The sequence below is a fragment of the Rhinolophus ferrumequinum genome, chromosome 17 (assembly GCF_004115265.2).
Source record: "Rhinolophus ferrumequinum isolate MPI-CBG mRhiFer1 chromosome 17, mRhiFer1_v1.p, whole genome shotgun sequence".
Classification (NCBI taxonomy): domain Eukaryota; kingdom Metazoa; phylum Chordata; class Mammalia; order Chiroptera; family Rhinolophidae; genus Rhinolophus; species Rhinolophus ferrumequinum.
In genome coordinates, this window is record NC_046300.1 from 42,242,702 (window position 1) to 42,258,482 (window position 15,781).

Genomic DNA, 15,781 nt, shown 5'->3' on the forward strand with positions numbered 1-15,781 from the left:
AGCTCCTGTAACTCTTACTTATAAAATACACGAGCCCAATGCTTCCACCTCCTGGTTTTCTCTCCTCTGAGCACATTTCAGTTAGAGTTTGTCCTCGTTTCACTGTGACCCTCAGGCTGGAAAGAGCAGGTGTGGTCTGATCAGCTCAGGGTAGAAGAAGAGGCTTGTTTTCCTCCTGGACACTATATATGTGTTACTGCTTCCAAAGGCCGGGTCTTAGAATCACTCCTCATGGGTTTAACCCACAAGCCAAACAGAAACCCCATTGGTGTCTGATATCCCTACAATAGCAATTTAGCCCTTTGGCCGTGGAAGATTTTACAGGAAAATAAAAAGAGTGGGAGCAGTGCAATGGGAAATGGAAAAAGATTAGCCAGAAGGAGAGCACTAGGGTGCCCTCTCTACTAGCATGACCTGAAAGCTCTGTCCACCTGAGGTCCTCTCTCTGGTTCCCGCGAGTCTCAGGAGCAGCCCACACCTCTCCAGGGCCTCAGGATGTAGGCCTAGCTCAGATCCCAGATGACAAACCCCAAGGGTCAGTGAACATGAGGGCAGATGGGAGAACAGGGTGTGTAAGAGGAGGTTCTGTAGGTCCATAGCCTGGAGCTTTGGCCATCTCTGGCCACCAGGTGTCACTGTCACCTTGAGAACTGTCTCTCTAAAACTCTTTCGCGTCAGTGGGCACTCTAGAGTGGGCAGCCCAGCCAGGCTGAGGCTAAGCTGTCATCAGCCAGATAAGGCTTTACCACTCACCTCCCTGCTTTCAGAAACATAGCCAGTGCCTGTCACACTCCTGCCCTTATTCCTTTAAAGTGGACACCGCAGCCAGCCTGGGCCCACTCCTATGACTGTTTTCTGTGATTAATCCATCTTAGGCCTAGGCTGGCTGACAACAAAGTAAAGTATGTCCTCTACTCATCTCCTCCCATCCCCAGCCTCCTTTTGGTACTCTTCTAGAATTAAAGAAATAGAAGTTCAGGAGCTGCAGGCAAGGATAGAGAGGGAGAGAGAGAGAAAGACAAATGGCTAGTCATACTGTGTTTGTGTTTCTGCGAAAATAAGACCTAGCCAGACAATCAGCTCTAATGCATCTTTTGGAGCAAAAATTAATATAAGACCCGGTCTTATTTTACTATAAGACCGGGTCTTATATAATATAACATAAAACCGGGTCTTACATTAACTTTTGTTCCAAAAGACGCATTAGAGCTGATTGTCCGGCTAGGTCTTATTTTTGGGGAAACACGACATGTCTGTCCTGTTCTGGATCTAGAATACTGAGGCAGAAGCAGTTCCTAGGGCTTGTGACTCAGGCCAGATGCTCTTTCAGCCTGAGAGGCCACAGCCACAGAAGAAAGAGGCCAGCCAGGGGGACCTGACTGTGGAGTGGCACAGGAATTAGGGACAGCACCTACCACTAGGTTCATTATGCAAAGTCCTGGCTGGGACCCAAGGAATGACCTTTGGTTTACATCCCTTTCATTTGCATACCACCCAATTGTTCTTAAGATCCTAACACCAACTTCAATATGCTGCCACGACTATTGAAGACACTTATTCCAACTGGGCACTTATTCAACACATATGCATTGCAATGGCGTATCAAGGGGAAGGGAAGATGGGAGTGGTTTGCCTGGGTAGGAGGAGTATTTCATCACAGTCATTTGGGTAAAATTGTTATCACATGATGATTATAAAAAAACAGACTGACTTAGTTTTGTTATTGTTTAACTTTACTACCAACGACTGACTGCACCTGGGCAGATCACTGCACCCAACCCCCTTAGTATATCCACTGTGTGTATTCAGTGCTACTAGGTGCTGGCTACTCTGCTAGGCCCTGGAGATACGGCAGTGAACAAGTCCCTCTCGAGGAGCTTACATTTTAGTGGAAGAGACAAAGAAACAGATGAGGATGATCTTAGTTAGTGGCAAGTGCTATGAAGAAAATTAAAGAAGGGAGGGTGGTAGTCAGAGACTAGGTGGCAACTTTGGATTAGATGACTGAGGAGATTTCAGTTATACTGTCATGAAGGACCCAGCCATGCAAACTCCAGGGGAAGAATACTGCAGAGATGACACAGCTAATACAAAGGCCCTTACCAGCATGTCTAGGGCACAGTGAGCAAGAGCTGGGATGGTACGAGGGCAAAGAGGCAGGGAGGGGCCTATGTGAATTGCTTGGGGAAACTTAGGAGTGGGGATTGATTTAAGGGGAAAAAAAATAAAAGTTCTGCTTTGGCTGTGTTATACTAAGGATGGCTTCTACACATGCAAATACAGATGTGAAGCAGGAGTTAGAAATGTGACCTGGAGATCAAGGCGTGGGCAGGGCAGCCGATAGAGATGGGCTGGCCACAAACACCAAGGAACGTACACAGATCAAGCCTATAGGGCACTGACATTGAGAGGCTTAGCAGAGGTGGAGGAGCCAGCAAAGGAGGTAAGAAAGAGAAGCCAAGAAGGTAGAATGAAAACCAGGCAAGGTGGGGTACAGGGGCCTAGAAATGAAAAGTGTTCCAAGAAGGAGGGACTGGTCAACTGTGTCAGGACTACTGAGAAGTCACACAAGAAAAAGGTGACCTGGAGATGACTTTAATCAGAGCAACTTCAGTGGGATGGCAGAAGCAGAATGCTGACAGGAGTAGGTTGAAAAGAAAATCTGCCGTGATGAAGGGGAGATGATGACTAAGGTAACCCAGGAAGATGTCCTGCCAAGGGGAGCAGAGAAATGGGGCAGTCACTGGAAGAGAGTATGGAGTTGAAGGAGGTCTTTGTTTTTATTTTTTAAAGGGAAGATATTTGTGTGTTGATGGGATGATCTTCTGGAAAAGGAGAAATTGAAGATGGAGAAGAGAGGGGCTACTTGAAAGCAAAAAAGAGGTGAGATCCAGATCACCACGGAGGGCAGGCCTTAGAAGCAGATTCACGTGGGTAAAGACGCAGGTACACTGTTGGGAGATGTGATAGAGGGAATACAAAGGCAATCTGGTCTGACAGCTTCATGGACCTGGAGCCATGATGACTGAAACATGACCAGTGCAGTCATGACTTCAAGCCCAAGTTGCAGAGTTTTGCCAAGTGTGACAGACCGTTGCATGTTTTCTGTCTTTCGGGTGGCCTGGGGTCAAGGCACAAGGTTTAGGAGGAAGCTAACAGAAGACACAAGAAGACGCCATCTGACAAATGGTGACCGGCTTCTGTGAATTGTCATGGTTTCAATTTAGAATATAAACAACTTTTGGACAGGAACTATATCTCATTCATCACTGTAGCCCTACATCTATTAACTAATTTTAAGCAAATACTTTGGGCTACGCCTGTGCTACTCACTAGAAACACAGATGAATAAGCCATGGCCCCAAGCCTACAAAGTATTTGAGAAACATTTTCTAAGTTAATTTAATTATATATGAAGTAAAGAATTTGACTAAAGAGAGATTTGGCCATTGTCCCCCACTCATGGGAGATAACCTAGAAATTGGTTATTTACTTGGAATTTCCTCAGTGATAGGAGTGTCTTTGTTATTGATGGGGGGGGGCCCTCAGACCACACCTGATAGTGTATGATAATGAGGCGACTCATGTGGGCCCCCCAGGACCTATGGTATTAGTCTGACCTCTAGACACAGGGGAGACTGAGTTCAACCAGGTTCAATCAATGAAATGAAATAAAACCCCAATAAAATCCCTGAACACTGAAGGTCAGGTGAGCTTCCCTGCCTGGTTGGCACATATGGATACCAGGAGGGTAATACATCCTAAGGACAACAGAACCTTTGTGTTTGGACCCTTCCCAGACTCTGCCCTATGCATCTTCCTTTGGCTTATTTTTGACTCGTATCCTTTCCCGTAAGGAAAAAAGACATCCTTATCCTTTTCACAGGTATCCTTATCCTATACCTGTGAGTATAATAGTTTTCAGTAAGTTCTATGAGTCCTTCCAGAGAATTATCGAACCTGAGGGTGTTTGGGGGAACTCTGAACTTTCTGTCGGTATCAGGAGTGTGGACAGTCTTGTGGAGGACTCTTCCTTCAGACTTTGCAGTTGGGGTGACTCCGGGTTTCCTGTGACTTTAGAATGCAAAGGGATGTAGGTGTCATGTAATTCAGCTCTATGCTATAGGTAAGGAAAGAAAGGTCTAGAGATGGGAAGTGACTTACCCAAGGTCACATAATGGTATGGCAGAGAGGGACTAGCCTCTGTGCTTTCTATAATATTCTGTTGTAGCTTCAAATGTGAGGCTGAGCAGAGAAAAACTTATCCTTGAGCCAGACTGGCTTTGCTACAAGGGATTTTTGTAAGAGCCCCTATATTTAGGGAAGCTCATTCCTTATCATGTTTCCTGCCTTGGCTCTGATAGATTTCTCCTTAAAATATTTCAGCTGCAATATTTAATGTTTACAAAATAAGGGGCTTGTACCAAAGAAGAGCTATGAGGTGGAAACAATTTTTTTTGTGAATTCTCTCTGTTACTGACTTTTATGCTTCAGAGATCATTTTCATATAATCTAAATTTTACTACTAGAAGAGATCTTAGCAATTTGTTTGTTCAACCCTCATTTCACATTCAAAGATGCTGAGGCACAGAAATAGAAAGAAATCTACCCAAAGTCACCTGGTGATTTGGTGGCAAAGACAAGGCTAAACTCGGATCTCCCGAATCTCAGGGTAGCCTTCATGCTAGTTTGGAATGACTTCCTGGTAGGAGGCCGAGAGTGTTGCACGCATTTACAGAAGTACTTAAGGGACCCTCACAGCCTCCCAGAGCAGCCCATATTTGTTTATCTTGTCTGGACAGTCGGGCTCCCTTACTGTGTCATAAATTTTTTAAGCAGCTACCAAATGTTCTCTGCATTTCTCAGGGTTAAAAGGAAGAAGAAACTACTGTCACTCTTCCTCTAAAGCAGGAATGAGCAATAACCAACTCAACCCATCACAGGGAGAGGCAGTGTGGACTAAAAGGCAAGAGTAGGGCCCAAATATTTTGATTCCGTCAGATTTACAAAATCATAAAACCTACCCCAGGCCTGATAGTTTTTTAATCAGGAAAATTTTTTTATCACCTCTAGTTAAGTACAATATTTAAATAATGGGCTATATCGCTAACAAGCAATTAAGCTTTGTTCTCCTAATTACCTAGTGTAGTTCTCTAGTGAGTAGCATTCCTGAAGTACAGGAACCATTCTTGCACTTGGTCAGAGGTCTGACACTGACACAGCATGAGCTCTAGAAGGTGTGAAACACCCATAAGCGCTAATGATAGATGATAACATCCTACCACATAGGGCTACTTTCAAATTGGATACCGAAAGAGAGTCAGAGTCAACATCTAGGTATTAGCCCAGAAGCTCCCATTTATCCAGCCATCAGTAAGGATGGAAGTATTCTCCCCCAAAGAAATTTTTAGAGCTCAAAATATCCCCTAAAATATCATCTCATCAATATTTAGATATCATCTCATATTGTAGGTGGGAAAACTGAGATCCAGAGAGGGAATTGACTTACCAATGTCATACTCTTTTATTTGAGACATTTTCTGCAGAAATATTTCTTATACGTTTCTAGCTTTCTTAAACAGAATATGGAATATTGACTAAAATGTAATCCTTTCTAGATGGTTCAAGTCCATTATTATAAATATCCAACTACTGTGTTTCTATACTATGATTCTGTGATATTCAAATGATGCGAAGACAAATGTGGAGTAATTTGCTTCTATACTAAAATAATACAGACTATTTTATACTGTTTTTTTCCCCTCCCTCTCCTTTTCTTCTTTCTTCCTGAAAGACTGTGGATCCAATTACTTGATTACAGTATAAGCCCGGTGAGGCACTGTCTTTAGAAAAAGGAGTGATGATCTCAAAGTCTAAGGTTTTAGAGGGAACCCAAGCCCGAGGGTGTTCGCTTACGTAATAACAACAGGTAACCTTTATTGAGTGCTTATGATGTACTACGCCACATGTTAGGTGTTTTACTTCATCTGATTCTCATAGTACAACCCTAGGAGATAGGTGCTCTTGTTTAGATCTCTCCTGAGCCACAGATCAAATCCTCGTCCAAGGTCACAAAATCAATAAACGGAGGGTCCAGGATTCAAACTTGGGTAGTTCTTGCTTCAAAGCCCATACTCTGAGTTACTATTCTACTCTACCTCCCTAACTGTTTGAAGTAGGACTTTGAAAGAAAGATTTCTAAAAAATTTTCATTTACAAGTGATAAAATGTGAACCCTAAAAAGGATAGTAACTTGCCCTCAAAGTCACACAGCTAGGGGAAGAGCCAGAGTAGGACTCAGTTCTTGGATTGAGAGTTCTTACCACTTCATTATACAAAAGTTCAATGGACAGAAGAGTTTGAGGATATTTTGAAAAATGACGTATTTCCTAGATGGGATTAAAGACCCTGGGGCCCAGGGTCCTTGCCTTTCTTTGTCCCATTGTAGATCCACAGGGCTTGAGGGTTCCCCAAAAACTTCCATATGGATTTCCCACTAGACTTGCAGCTGGTACACTGTCACTATGAATGTGACTGGCCATGAGTCACGTGCCACAGTCAACTAAAGACACCTGCTTCCTCTCCCTTAGGAAGGAAAACAGATTTCTAATTTGGATTTTACCTCATCACTCTCCCACAATGAGGGACCTAACTCGCCCATCTCTCCAGACCAGCAGAAACACCCTTCTTTCTTTACAAATGAGACAGACCCCTCATAGACAGTGAACAACTGTTGAGAGGTCTGACCCAGCCCTTCCTAAGAAACCTCCCGGTTTAAAAGTGGGAGCATCCCAAATCCCAAGGGAAACTGGCTTTGGTTTCCTGGAGACTTGAACTTCAGAGGAAAGAGATCCAGTACTCCATCTCTGGACAGTTCTATAGCTGATACTGCAGATTGCTACTGAGAAGGCTCCCAATAAGGTGGGGGGGAGGGAAGAAGGCTCCCAATAAGGCCTCCAGAGGGGAGGGAAGGGAAGGGAAGGAATAGGGAAAAGATTCCATATATCCCATCCACACCTGTAGGTATCAGGCCACACCTGTAGGTATCAGGCCTCTGTTCCATCCTAGAGCCACCATGGTCTAGAGCAGTGCGCTTGGGAATGGTTCTTGGCTCTCCTGTGTCTCTTCCCGGATGCTTACCTGTGGCTGCTGGGTGGTTAAGGGTCTCTGAGGAGACAGCGCAGGGGTCCTGGACAGCAGCTGGTTCATCTTGCTGATGACTAGTTCAGTGATGAGTTGTTTGTCTTCCACCTGGTGTTCCCCAATCAGCGGCATACTGCAGTCCATGACCTGGAGGAAGACATGACCCAGGGTAGGAAAGGCAACAGAGCCGTGAAAGGCCTGGTGGTCTTTCAGAACTAGGAGGACTGAAGTCAGCAGAAACAGGCTGGGCGTGAAGCTGGTGTCCTCCTCTTCAGCTGGAAGCATGTTCCTTTGCAGAAACAGGACCATTGTCCCCTCCTCCTTCAAACCTTTGCTTTGGGCCTCCTCCTAATCTTCACCCAAGCTGCAAGCGATACTGAAAGACTGGTGGCTGAAGGTAGTGGGGAGAAGTAATGAGCAGGAGAGAGGAGAGACTCAGGGCTCAGCGTTTTGCAGGCAGAGGGAGCAGGAACACATGAAGGCCATTCCCCTAACTCTGGTCAAGGTAGGCAACTGTCATCTCTGTGATTCTCACCCACGCAATCTGTGTCTCCACACATTCTGCCCATTAAATGACTAGTTTCCTGCCTTTGCTCATGACCTGGGATGACTTCCCTTTTCGCCCCAGTCCTGATTCTCCCTATACCCAAAGGTCCAGATCAATGTTTTCCTCCTTTAGGAAGTTATATGCCTGCCTAGGATCAGAGACTCTGTAGTCCAACTTTCTCATTTATGGATGAGAAAACTGAGGCCCACCCAGAAAGGGGAGGTACGACCATCCAGAGGTTACATACCAAGCAGACCACGGAGTAGATTCTGAAGCCATGTTGGGCACTAATCCTCTACAAATACCACCAACTCCTGGCAAGGAGCCTTTCCTTGGAAGATTGGGCAAAAATGTGTGTGAAGGATTCATACTGACTTTCCCCTTGATATGGTAAAAGGAAGCCAGCAAAGTTGTGTGAGAGGACCAGACTGAGTAAAGGGTCTCCAAGGCTCAGAGAGATGCTAAAAAGAGCCTCCTGCATCCGGGAGACCGGAGTTCTAGCCCAGGTTGATTCACTCTGTGGTTTTGGGCATGTGTTCATGGCATTAGGCCTCAGTTTTCTCATGTGAAAAGTGGTCAGATTAGACTGAGTGGTTCTTTCTGAGACCAAGAATGGGAAAAACACTATAGTCTTCCCAGAGGAATGGCATTAGGCTAGGACCCCAGGAACCCAGATTTGGTATCTCTTACCCAAGTGTGGGTCAGCCTGGCTGGTTGGAAACAATAGCTCCCCACTGGTAGAGGTGTTTTGCTATGCACATTCACTGGTGTCATCTGGGAACCTTCCCGTGGCCCAGGAGAGTCTAACCTACATGTAACCTGGGCTGCCCACATAGATCTCAAGCCAAGAGTTTTGCCTCCAGCCTTGGGAGTTTTTTCTTAACTGAGATACTCCTTAGGCCAGACTTACCTCAAAAATGTAGTCTTTCCCATCTTTGCCATGTACAGCTTTGACAGCACAGATGTCCAGGCCACCAAACATCTCAGAGCAGGTGTCTACCCACAGCTTGTACCTGGAGGAGATGGGAAGGTGTCCTGAAGCTGGAGCATTAGCTCACACCAAGCCTGCTTGGTCATGCTCTCTCCTTGCTGCCTCTGCCCCTCCCATAAACCCTCCCCAGCCTTCCCTCCCTCCTTCCCCATCAATCCACTCCTTATCTTCAGTGCCCTCCTGCTTTGCTCTCCAGATCCTACCCTTTTTCCAGGCTCAGAGCAGGTCTCACTTACAGAGCAGGTCTTATTCCAGCCCACAGTAACTACTCCCCTCTTGGAGCTTCTATGGTATGTCCAGTCTTTATTTCCATAATTTAGCACATAACTCAGTCCTGCCTGAAATTGTTAACTGGCTGCTTGGCCTTTGTGTTCTATCTGTCCTGTCCGAGTAGAGGCTCCCATTAGGCAAGGCTCATGTGTTATACCTCTTCACCTGGGGAAGCCCGCTCTCACTCACCTGTCTGACATGGCGATCTGTTCCAGCATCGCAGAACCAGTGTTCGTCTTCCAGTTCCCTGAGATCGATGTTCTCCTGCAAGGGCCCGCCAGGACAGGACAGGCAGTGAGCCACACCAACAAGAGGAGGGTAGGAAACTTTCCAGAATTTTAGTTCACCATATTTTTCCTCACCTGCTTCTCCCACAAATAGCCCAGGGGCCTCTTTGCTGAGCCTAGGGTCTGTCTGCTTCTGCCAAACCCCCACCTGAAATGCTCTCCTCCTCTCTACAAGAGTCCAGAACACTGCTGTGGCTCCATGAAACCTTCCTGATCTTTCAACCATAGGAGTGCTTGCTCTCCTTAGGACCCCGCTAGGACTTTGCCTGTACCTCACTTAAAATCTTGCACCTACTTTTTCAGTTATTTGAGCTAAGTCTTCTGTCTACGAGCCTGTAAACCACTTGAGAGTATATATTGTGTCTTGTATTCTCAACAGCCTGTCTACTTAGTATCTGGGCTGACTTGGTACGGTGGTCCCCCCTGATCCGCGGTTTCACTTTCCATAGTTTCAGTTACCAGTGGTCAACCATGGTCTGAAAATATTGAATGGAACATTCCAGAAATAAACAATTCCTAAGTTTTTTGCACACTGCTCTGGGTAGCATAATAAAATCTAGCAGTGTCCTGCTCAGGATGTGAATCATCCCTTTGTCCAGCATATCCATGCTGCATATGCTGCCCGCCCGTCAGTCACTTAGTGGCCGTCTTGTTTATCAGATTGACTGTCATGGTATCACAGTGCTTGTGCTCAGGTCACACTTATTTTACTTCATAATGAATCATTTACTTCACTTCATCTTATCATGCAGGCATTTTATCACCTCACATCACCATAAGAAGAAAAAGGGTGAGTACAGTACAATAAGGTATTTTGAGAGAGAGACCACATTCGGATAACTTTTACTAGAGTATATTGTTATAAGTGTTCTACTTTATTATAGTTATTGTTGTTAGTCTTTTACTGTACCTGACTTGTAAATTAAACTTCATTATAAGTATGTATGTATAGGAAAACACATAATATGACTAGGGTTTGGTACTGTTCGCAGTTTAAGGCATCCATGGATAAGAAGGGACTACTGTATATACAAACTGAATTCTGTTGATCCTGGGGACACCTTTCGGGTTCTTGGACTATCTCCCAACGGCTTCCGTACTAGCTCACTTATTCATTCATTCAACAATTGGTTTCTGAGGGCTTACACTGTTAGCAGTGTGACTCTGGACAAGTCAATTAACCTCTTCAGGCTTAAGTTATTTCATTCAACAAATGGAGCTGATGGAATCAAGTCACTAATGTGTTCTCTGCTATGCCCTCTGCACCATCCATCCATGACCAAGTGTTAGAATCAACTAGTCTTGGGCGAAGTGGGAGGCAGATAACCTGGTTTCTGGTTCTGGATTTGCTCTTGACTGGCTGGGTGACCTTGGGTGAGTCATTTACCTGTCTGAGTCTCTCTTACCCCTGTGGAAATACAGGGTTGGCATGGGGACCAATTGATACAGTTTTAAATAAACTGTAAAACACTACAAATATGTCTTTTTAATTATTAGATTTCACTCAGACACAGTCAAGAGGATGGGGATGGCCCTGCTCACACCACTGACACAGACCTTCATGTGTTGTCCTTATCACTGACTACTGGTTGGAGATGGGAAGTGCCAGTTTCCACGCAGCAGTTCCCAGGAGGACCCTCCCTAGAGATCTGGTTTCAGACACTGAGAAAACTAGTAGAGCTAATTTTTCAGAGCCCCGAGGCAGCACAGTGAGTCAACTCCTATGGGAATAACAAGTCCTCACACTCTGTACAGTACTGACTGCTTTGCAAGCTTCCTCCCCCGCGAGCTCCTCACCAGAGCCTCACCGCAACCTCCCTATTATGAGCAGGCTGGGATTCTTGCCCCCACTTTGCAGACAAGGCGATTAAGATCCAGAATGGTTAGATGACTTGTCCAAGCTTGCATATCTCGTCAAAGTAGATATAAGATAAAAATCCAGGACTCTTGCTTCCCTCATTGTGCTATGCTTTCCTTTACACCCTGCTACGTAGCTTAGAAAAAAACAAACAACTAAGAAAAAAACAAACAACTAGTGGAATGGCTTACAAAATCTGAGGAGCAAGAGTAGCTGTCTTCCTAACACTGGTGTTTTATAGGTGCGTCCCTGTGACAAGGCTGGGCTCCTGAAGGGCAAAGGCAGAGAGTCACTCAATTCCACGTCCCTAGCACAGGGCCATGGTACATAACAGGGTTCTCAGAAACTCTGACTGAGCAATAATGTCCTTTACACTGCACACCTTTCTCTAGCATCAGGATGCAGGGCACAGATCAGTACAGGCTGCCTGGGGCATGTGGGAACAGAGGGGACATTGAGAAGCCACTCAGTGACAGCTCAACTGCCTCTCAGGACTCGTAGGACATCTGACCTCCACAGAAGGACCCACATCATTGCCTGCAGAGAGTGGAGCAGGAATAGCACCTTCTTCCCACCAAACGTGGCTGTCTCTGGATCTCTAGGGTAAGAACTAGGGAAAAAGGGAAGACTCTCAAACCTTACCATTTCTATTGCCTTGCCAGTTCCTTCTTCTGAGAACAAGGGGATAGCCAACAGTTTGGAGAAGAGGACCTGAGAAGACTTAAACATTCCTCTAATAACTGACTGTCCCTTGCAAATAAAAGAAATAAGCAAATGTTTTCTAAAGCTCCTCTGGTCACCCACCTTTCATCAATGGTTGGAGAGTCTCTTATGCTTCATTTAAATTGCTTTTGGAAACCCCAAGCCTCAAAAATGTGGTGTCTCCTTTTAAAGGATCAAGACATTCTTGCTTCACTGTCATAAACATTTTGTGTTTATTTATTTAGGGGATTTTAAAATTAAAGGATAGGAACTCTGCTTTCTTAGGTGCCTGAACATATTGATTTTTCTGCTTCTTTTAGATAGTTTTTATAATGGTCTTCTAAATTATCCTGTCTTACATTGTGCATAATTTAAAAGCAACCCTAAATTCCTTTCTGAAGCAGAAGGACTATAAATAAAAAATTTCAAACTTTTAAAAAGTAGGAATCTAGTCAATAAAGGTAAAAAAGATTCTATGCCTTGGTTCTCCACAAGAGCTGTTAATGGGTTTCTGTGTGCTCACTACTGCACAAGGTAGTGGGGCTGCAGAGACGATTCCGTCCTTTCTGCCCAGAATGCTCAGAGGAGTGTGATACAAATTCATACGCATGACAGGGCTCAAGTAGAGCTGTGTGAAGGGTTAGGAGAAGGGAGTGCAGGCAAGTGTCTTTTAACTCCATGGGGGGGAGTGGAAACATTAAAAAGGGGGATGGAAGAAAAATGGAAAAGGATGGGTAGGGGAAAGGGAAGCTGCTGAACTTTGAAGTCTGCTAAGTCCTGGGTGGCAAAGATCAAATTCACATATTATAATGTTCTCTCTTTGCAAAAAAAAAAAAAAAAAGTACCAATTTTTTTTTTAAAATGGGAGGTCAATATTTCCAAAACTGGAATTGTAATTCATTTGTATTCATATAAACAGAGGGGGTGCCAAAAATATGAATACACATTTTAAAAAAGGAAAAAAAACTGTATTAAAATTATAATACTCAATATATACTGGTAACAAAAGATGAATACAAGTCACGTTTGACTTCTGCAATTACAAGAAGTGCTCAAAGTGGTTACCGTCAGCATAATTTTAATACAGTTTTTTTCCTTTCTTAAAATGTGTATACACATTGTGGCACGCTCTGTATATATAAAACGGAAGATCAGGTAGTCTTGAAATCTTTTCTTTTTCTAAATTCTAAGGGAGGAAACCTTTAACTTTTCATTCCAGCAAATGGACACAATTAGGTGGAGAAGTCATCTACTCTCATAACCACTAGGCTTTTAATGCTCTGTAGTGTTTTAGGGGTTATATATTTACATCAGGAGTTTCTTAACTTTTTCTGTGTTCCCGCAACCTTGTGAAGCATACAGGTTCCTTTCAATGTATAAAATATGTAAGATGTGCAATTGCATAAAGAATACAGGATAACAAAGGAACTCAATTATTTAAAATAATTATCAAAGTAGAGTTATCAAAATATTAAACAAATTGGTGATTAGTAAAACATGTTTCTTTATAAATAACAAATACGTTTTTAGGGGTAAATGTAGTGTCAGATCTAATAACTACGATGATTCTTAGGTAGTGATAACAGTACCATGTTTCTCCCAAAATAAGACCAGGTCTTATATTAATTTTTGCTCCAAAAGACGCATTAGGGCTTATATTCAGAGGATGTCATCCTGAAAAATCATGCTAGGGTTTATTTTCCGGTTAGGTCTTATTTTCGGGGAAACACGGTAATTGGTAATTAGCGATATCTGTCACAACTATACAAAAATACAAAAAATCTCTGTGATCACCTTTAGTGACAAAGTCACATGTGCTGCTGCAACTACTATAGTCTAGTTTTTGTTCATAACTGGGGAGAATGCCAAATTTCACTTAACCGCTAGTGAAAATAAAGATTAATTTTATTTCTCATCTTAATTCATGGACCCCTTCCTTTGACTTGAAAAGGCACCCTCTCTCTGTTCTCTGCCTTGTGGGCCAAATGGGGTTAAACTGAGAGTTGGCTGCTATCCAGAAGCTCAGATTCTCCACTGGGCTGAGGAGAAAGTGAAGAATACCTGCTGGGACCCCACCCCCACTCACATGTAAGCCTTGTAGTTGTTGCCTATCTTCTGGACCCGGATGTCATACTTGGCGTCAATGAAAGGCTCTGCTGTGGCATAGGTCTGGGTGAGAGCTACCACGCTAGCAATATCCTGGAAGTCATAGTGGTTTTCCACTTTGACCTAATGTTGGAGCAAGGCAGAGAGAGAGAAAAGGAGACATACACGCACATCCACTGAGAGTCATAAGAGCCCTGAACCTCCAAACCCATCAAGGTGTTTCCCATCCAAATGCAAACTTGGGTACCACATCTCCTTAGGAGGCCCCTTCTTTCTAGCTTCCCTTCCCAGCGCTTAGAGCCCACACCTGCTGCAAAGAGCCGACAGGACCAAGCAGGTGGCCTGCAATACACTCTGCTTGCTGTAAAAGGCCTGTTTGGGTAATGTTTATGGCTTCAGAGAGACCAAATCATCTTGTCCTTGGAAAAAATTCCTCAGTAACAGAGCTGGATGAATAGTCCCAGCTGGGCTCTCTGGAAAGTGCCTCTCTTGGCCTCCATCCCGAAGCACAGCAGGCTCCAGCCTTACCTTGCCCATGCCCGAGTGAGCATGGCCAATCTTCACCACCACAGGGAATGTGGGCAGTGTCAACTGAAAGCAGAGGAGAAAGAAATGAATTAGTCAGAGCGGACCTGTCTCTCTGTGGAATCTTACAAATATTTTTCTTGGGAACCCCCTTGAGGGGTCCTTTAAAGACAGAGTCCAACCTATTTGCTTTACAAATAAAAAAACAGGCCTGTAGAGTGACAGTGACTTGCCTAAGGTCACAGCATATTAGTGGCAGAGCCATAAGAATCCTGCTCTCCTAGTTGGTACTCTATACCTTTAAAACCCATTGTGTCAGCCTTCTCTGTATTAGACAAACCCTGGGCAGGATTGGCCCTTCGCCAAAGAGAATTTGAAAAAAAATGCATCTTTGAAAGGGTGAATTTTACTGTATGTAAATTGTAGCTCAGTAAACCATAATTACAAAAGGAATATATCTTTGGAATCTTCATTTCCCTTTTGTCTTAGTACCCACCTCGCCCCCTTCACACTTCCAGCTTTCCTATACTAAACCTGTCTTTTCTCCCCCTTTCACAGTCTCTTCATTGCTCATTAACACCGCAAACTGACCACCAAACGCGGCTTCGCATGCTAAGGCCTTTTTCTGCCCAGCTTGGAGTTTGGATGCGAGCTGACATAAAAATTCAACATGTTAATCATTTGAAAGAGAGTAAACTTTACCTTGATGCAAAGCTGTATTTTAACAGAGGAACAATAAAAACTTAAAAGAACAACTGCCCTCCAAAATCAGGAATTCAAGCTGTTAAAAAAAACTGGTGGTGAAAGAAGGAATACGGTAGAGAGGGAGGAGCAGTAGACTGGACAGCAGGAGACGCGTTCTCGTCCTCTCTGCCACTGGCTTTCTGCCAGTCACTTTACCTCATGGAGCCTCACTCTTCACATCTGCCAAATGAAGAGACTGGACTGGATGCTGTGGAAGGTCCATCCAATAATACATGGACTCTATGTTGGTCTGAGTGTGGTATGAAGAACCAACCTGGACACCTAATCTCATCTTCCTCAGTCAGACTCAGCTCTCTCAATGTCCTGCTTTTCAAACATCAATACCACATCAAAATGAAAAGGTGTCTCTTCAAGGAAATAATGTTGACTGATGAAAAGTCAGATGCCCATGGAAATCCTAAGTGTGATCAGATACTGGGAGTGCCTGACCTGAGGATTTCAGTATTCCTGGCTGAGGCCAACAGAGGCTGAGGCAACGAGCTCCAAAGGGCCTTGGAAATCATGTACTTCAGCCCTATTTTATGGAGAAGAAAGGGAGGCCCAGAGTGGCAAAGGTCGCAAAGCTACCTAGTGACAGAATCAGAACG

At 44.2% G+C, this 15,781-nt stretch overlaps 1 protein-coding gene across 3 annotated transcripts in view; it reads right to left on the reverse strand.

The window, feature by feature from the left end:
• Nucleotides 1-15,781, reverse strand: part of SYN2 (synapsin II) — a 151,079-nt gene that overhangs the window by 15,411 nt on the left and 119,887 nt on the right. For all 3 annotated transcript variants that reach the window (XM_033132873.1, XM_033132874.1, XM_033132872.1), the window contains 5 exons: nt 14,433-14,495; nt 13,885-14,027; nt 9,141-9,215; nt 8,601-8,703; nt 7,141-7,290 (listed from right to left, as the gene is read on the reverse strand). In XM_033132873.1, coding sequence (XP_032988764.1) covers nt 7,141-7,290; nt 8,601-8,703; nt 9,141-9,215; nt 13,885-14,027; nt 14,433-14,495 — 534 coding nt within the window. The remainder of the gene's footprint in view (nt 1-7,140; nt 7,291-8,600; nt 8,704-9,140; nt 9,216-13,884; nt 14,028-14,432; nt 14,496-15,781) is intronic.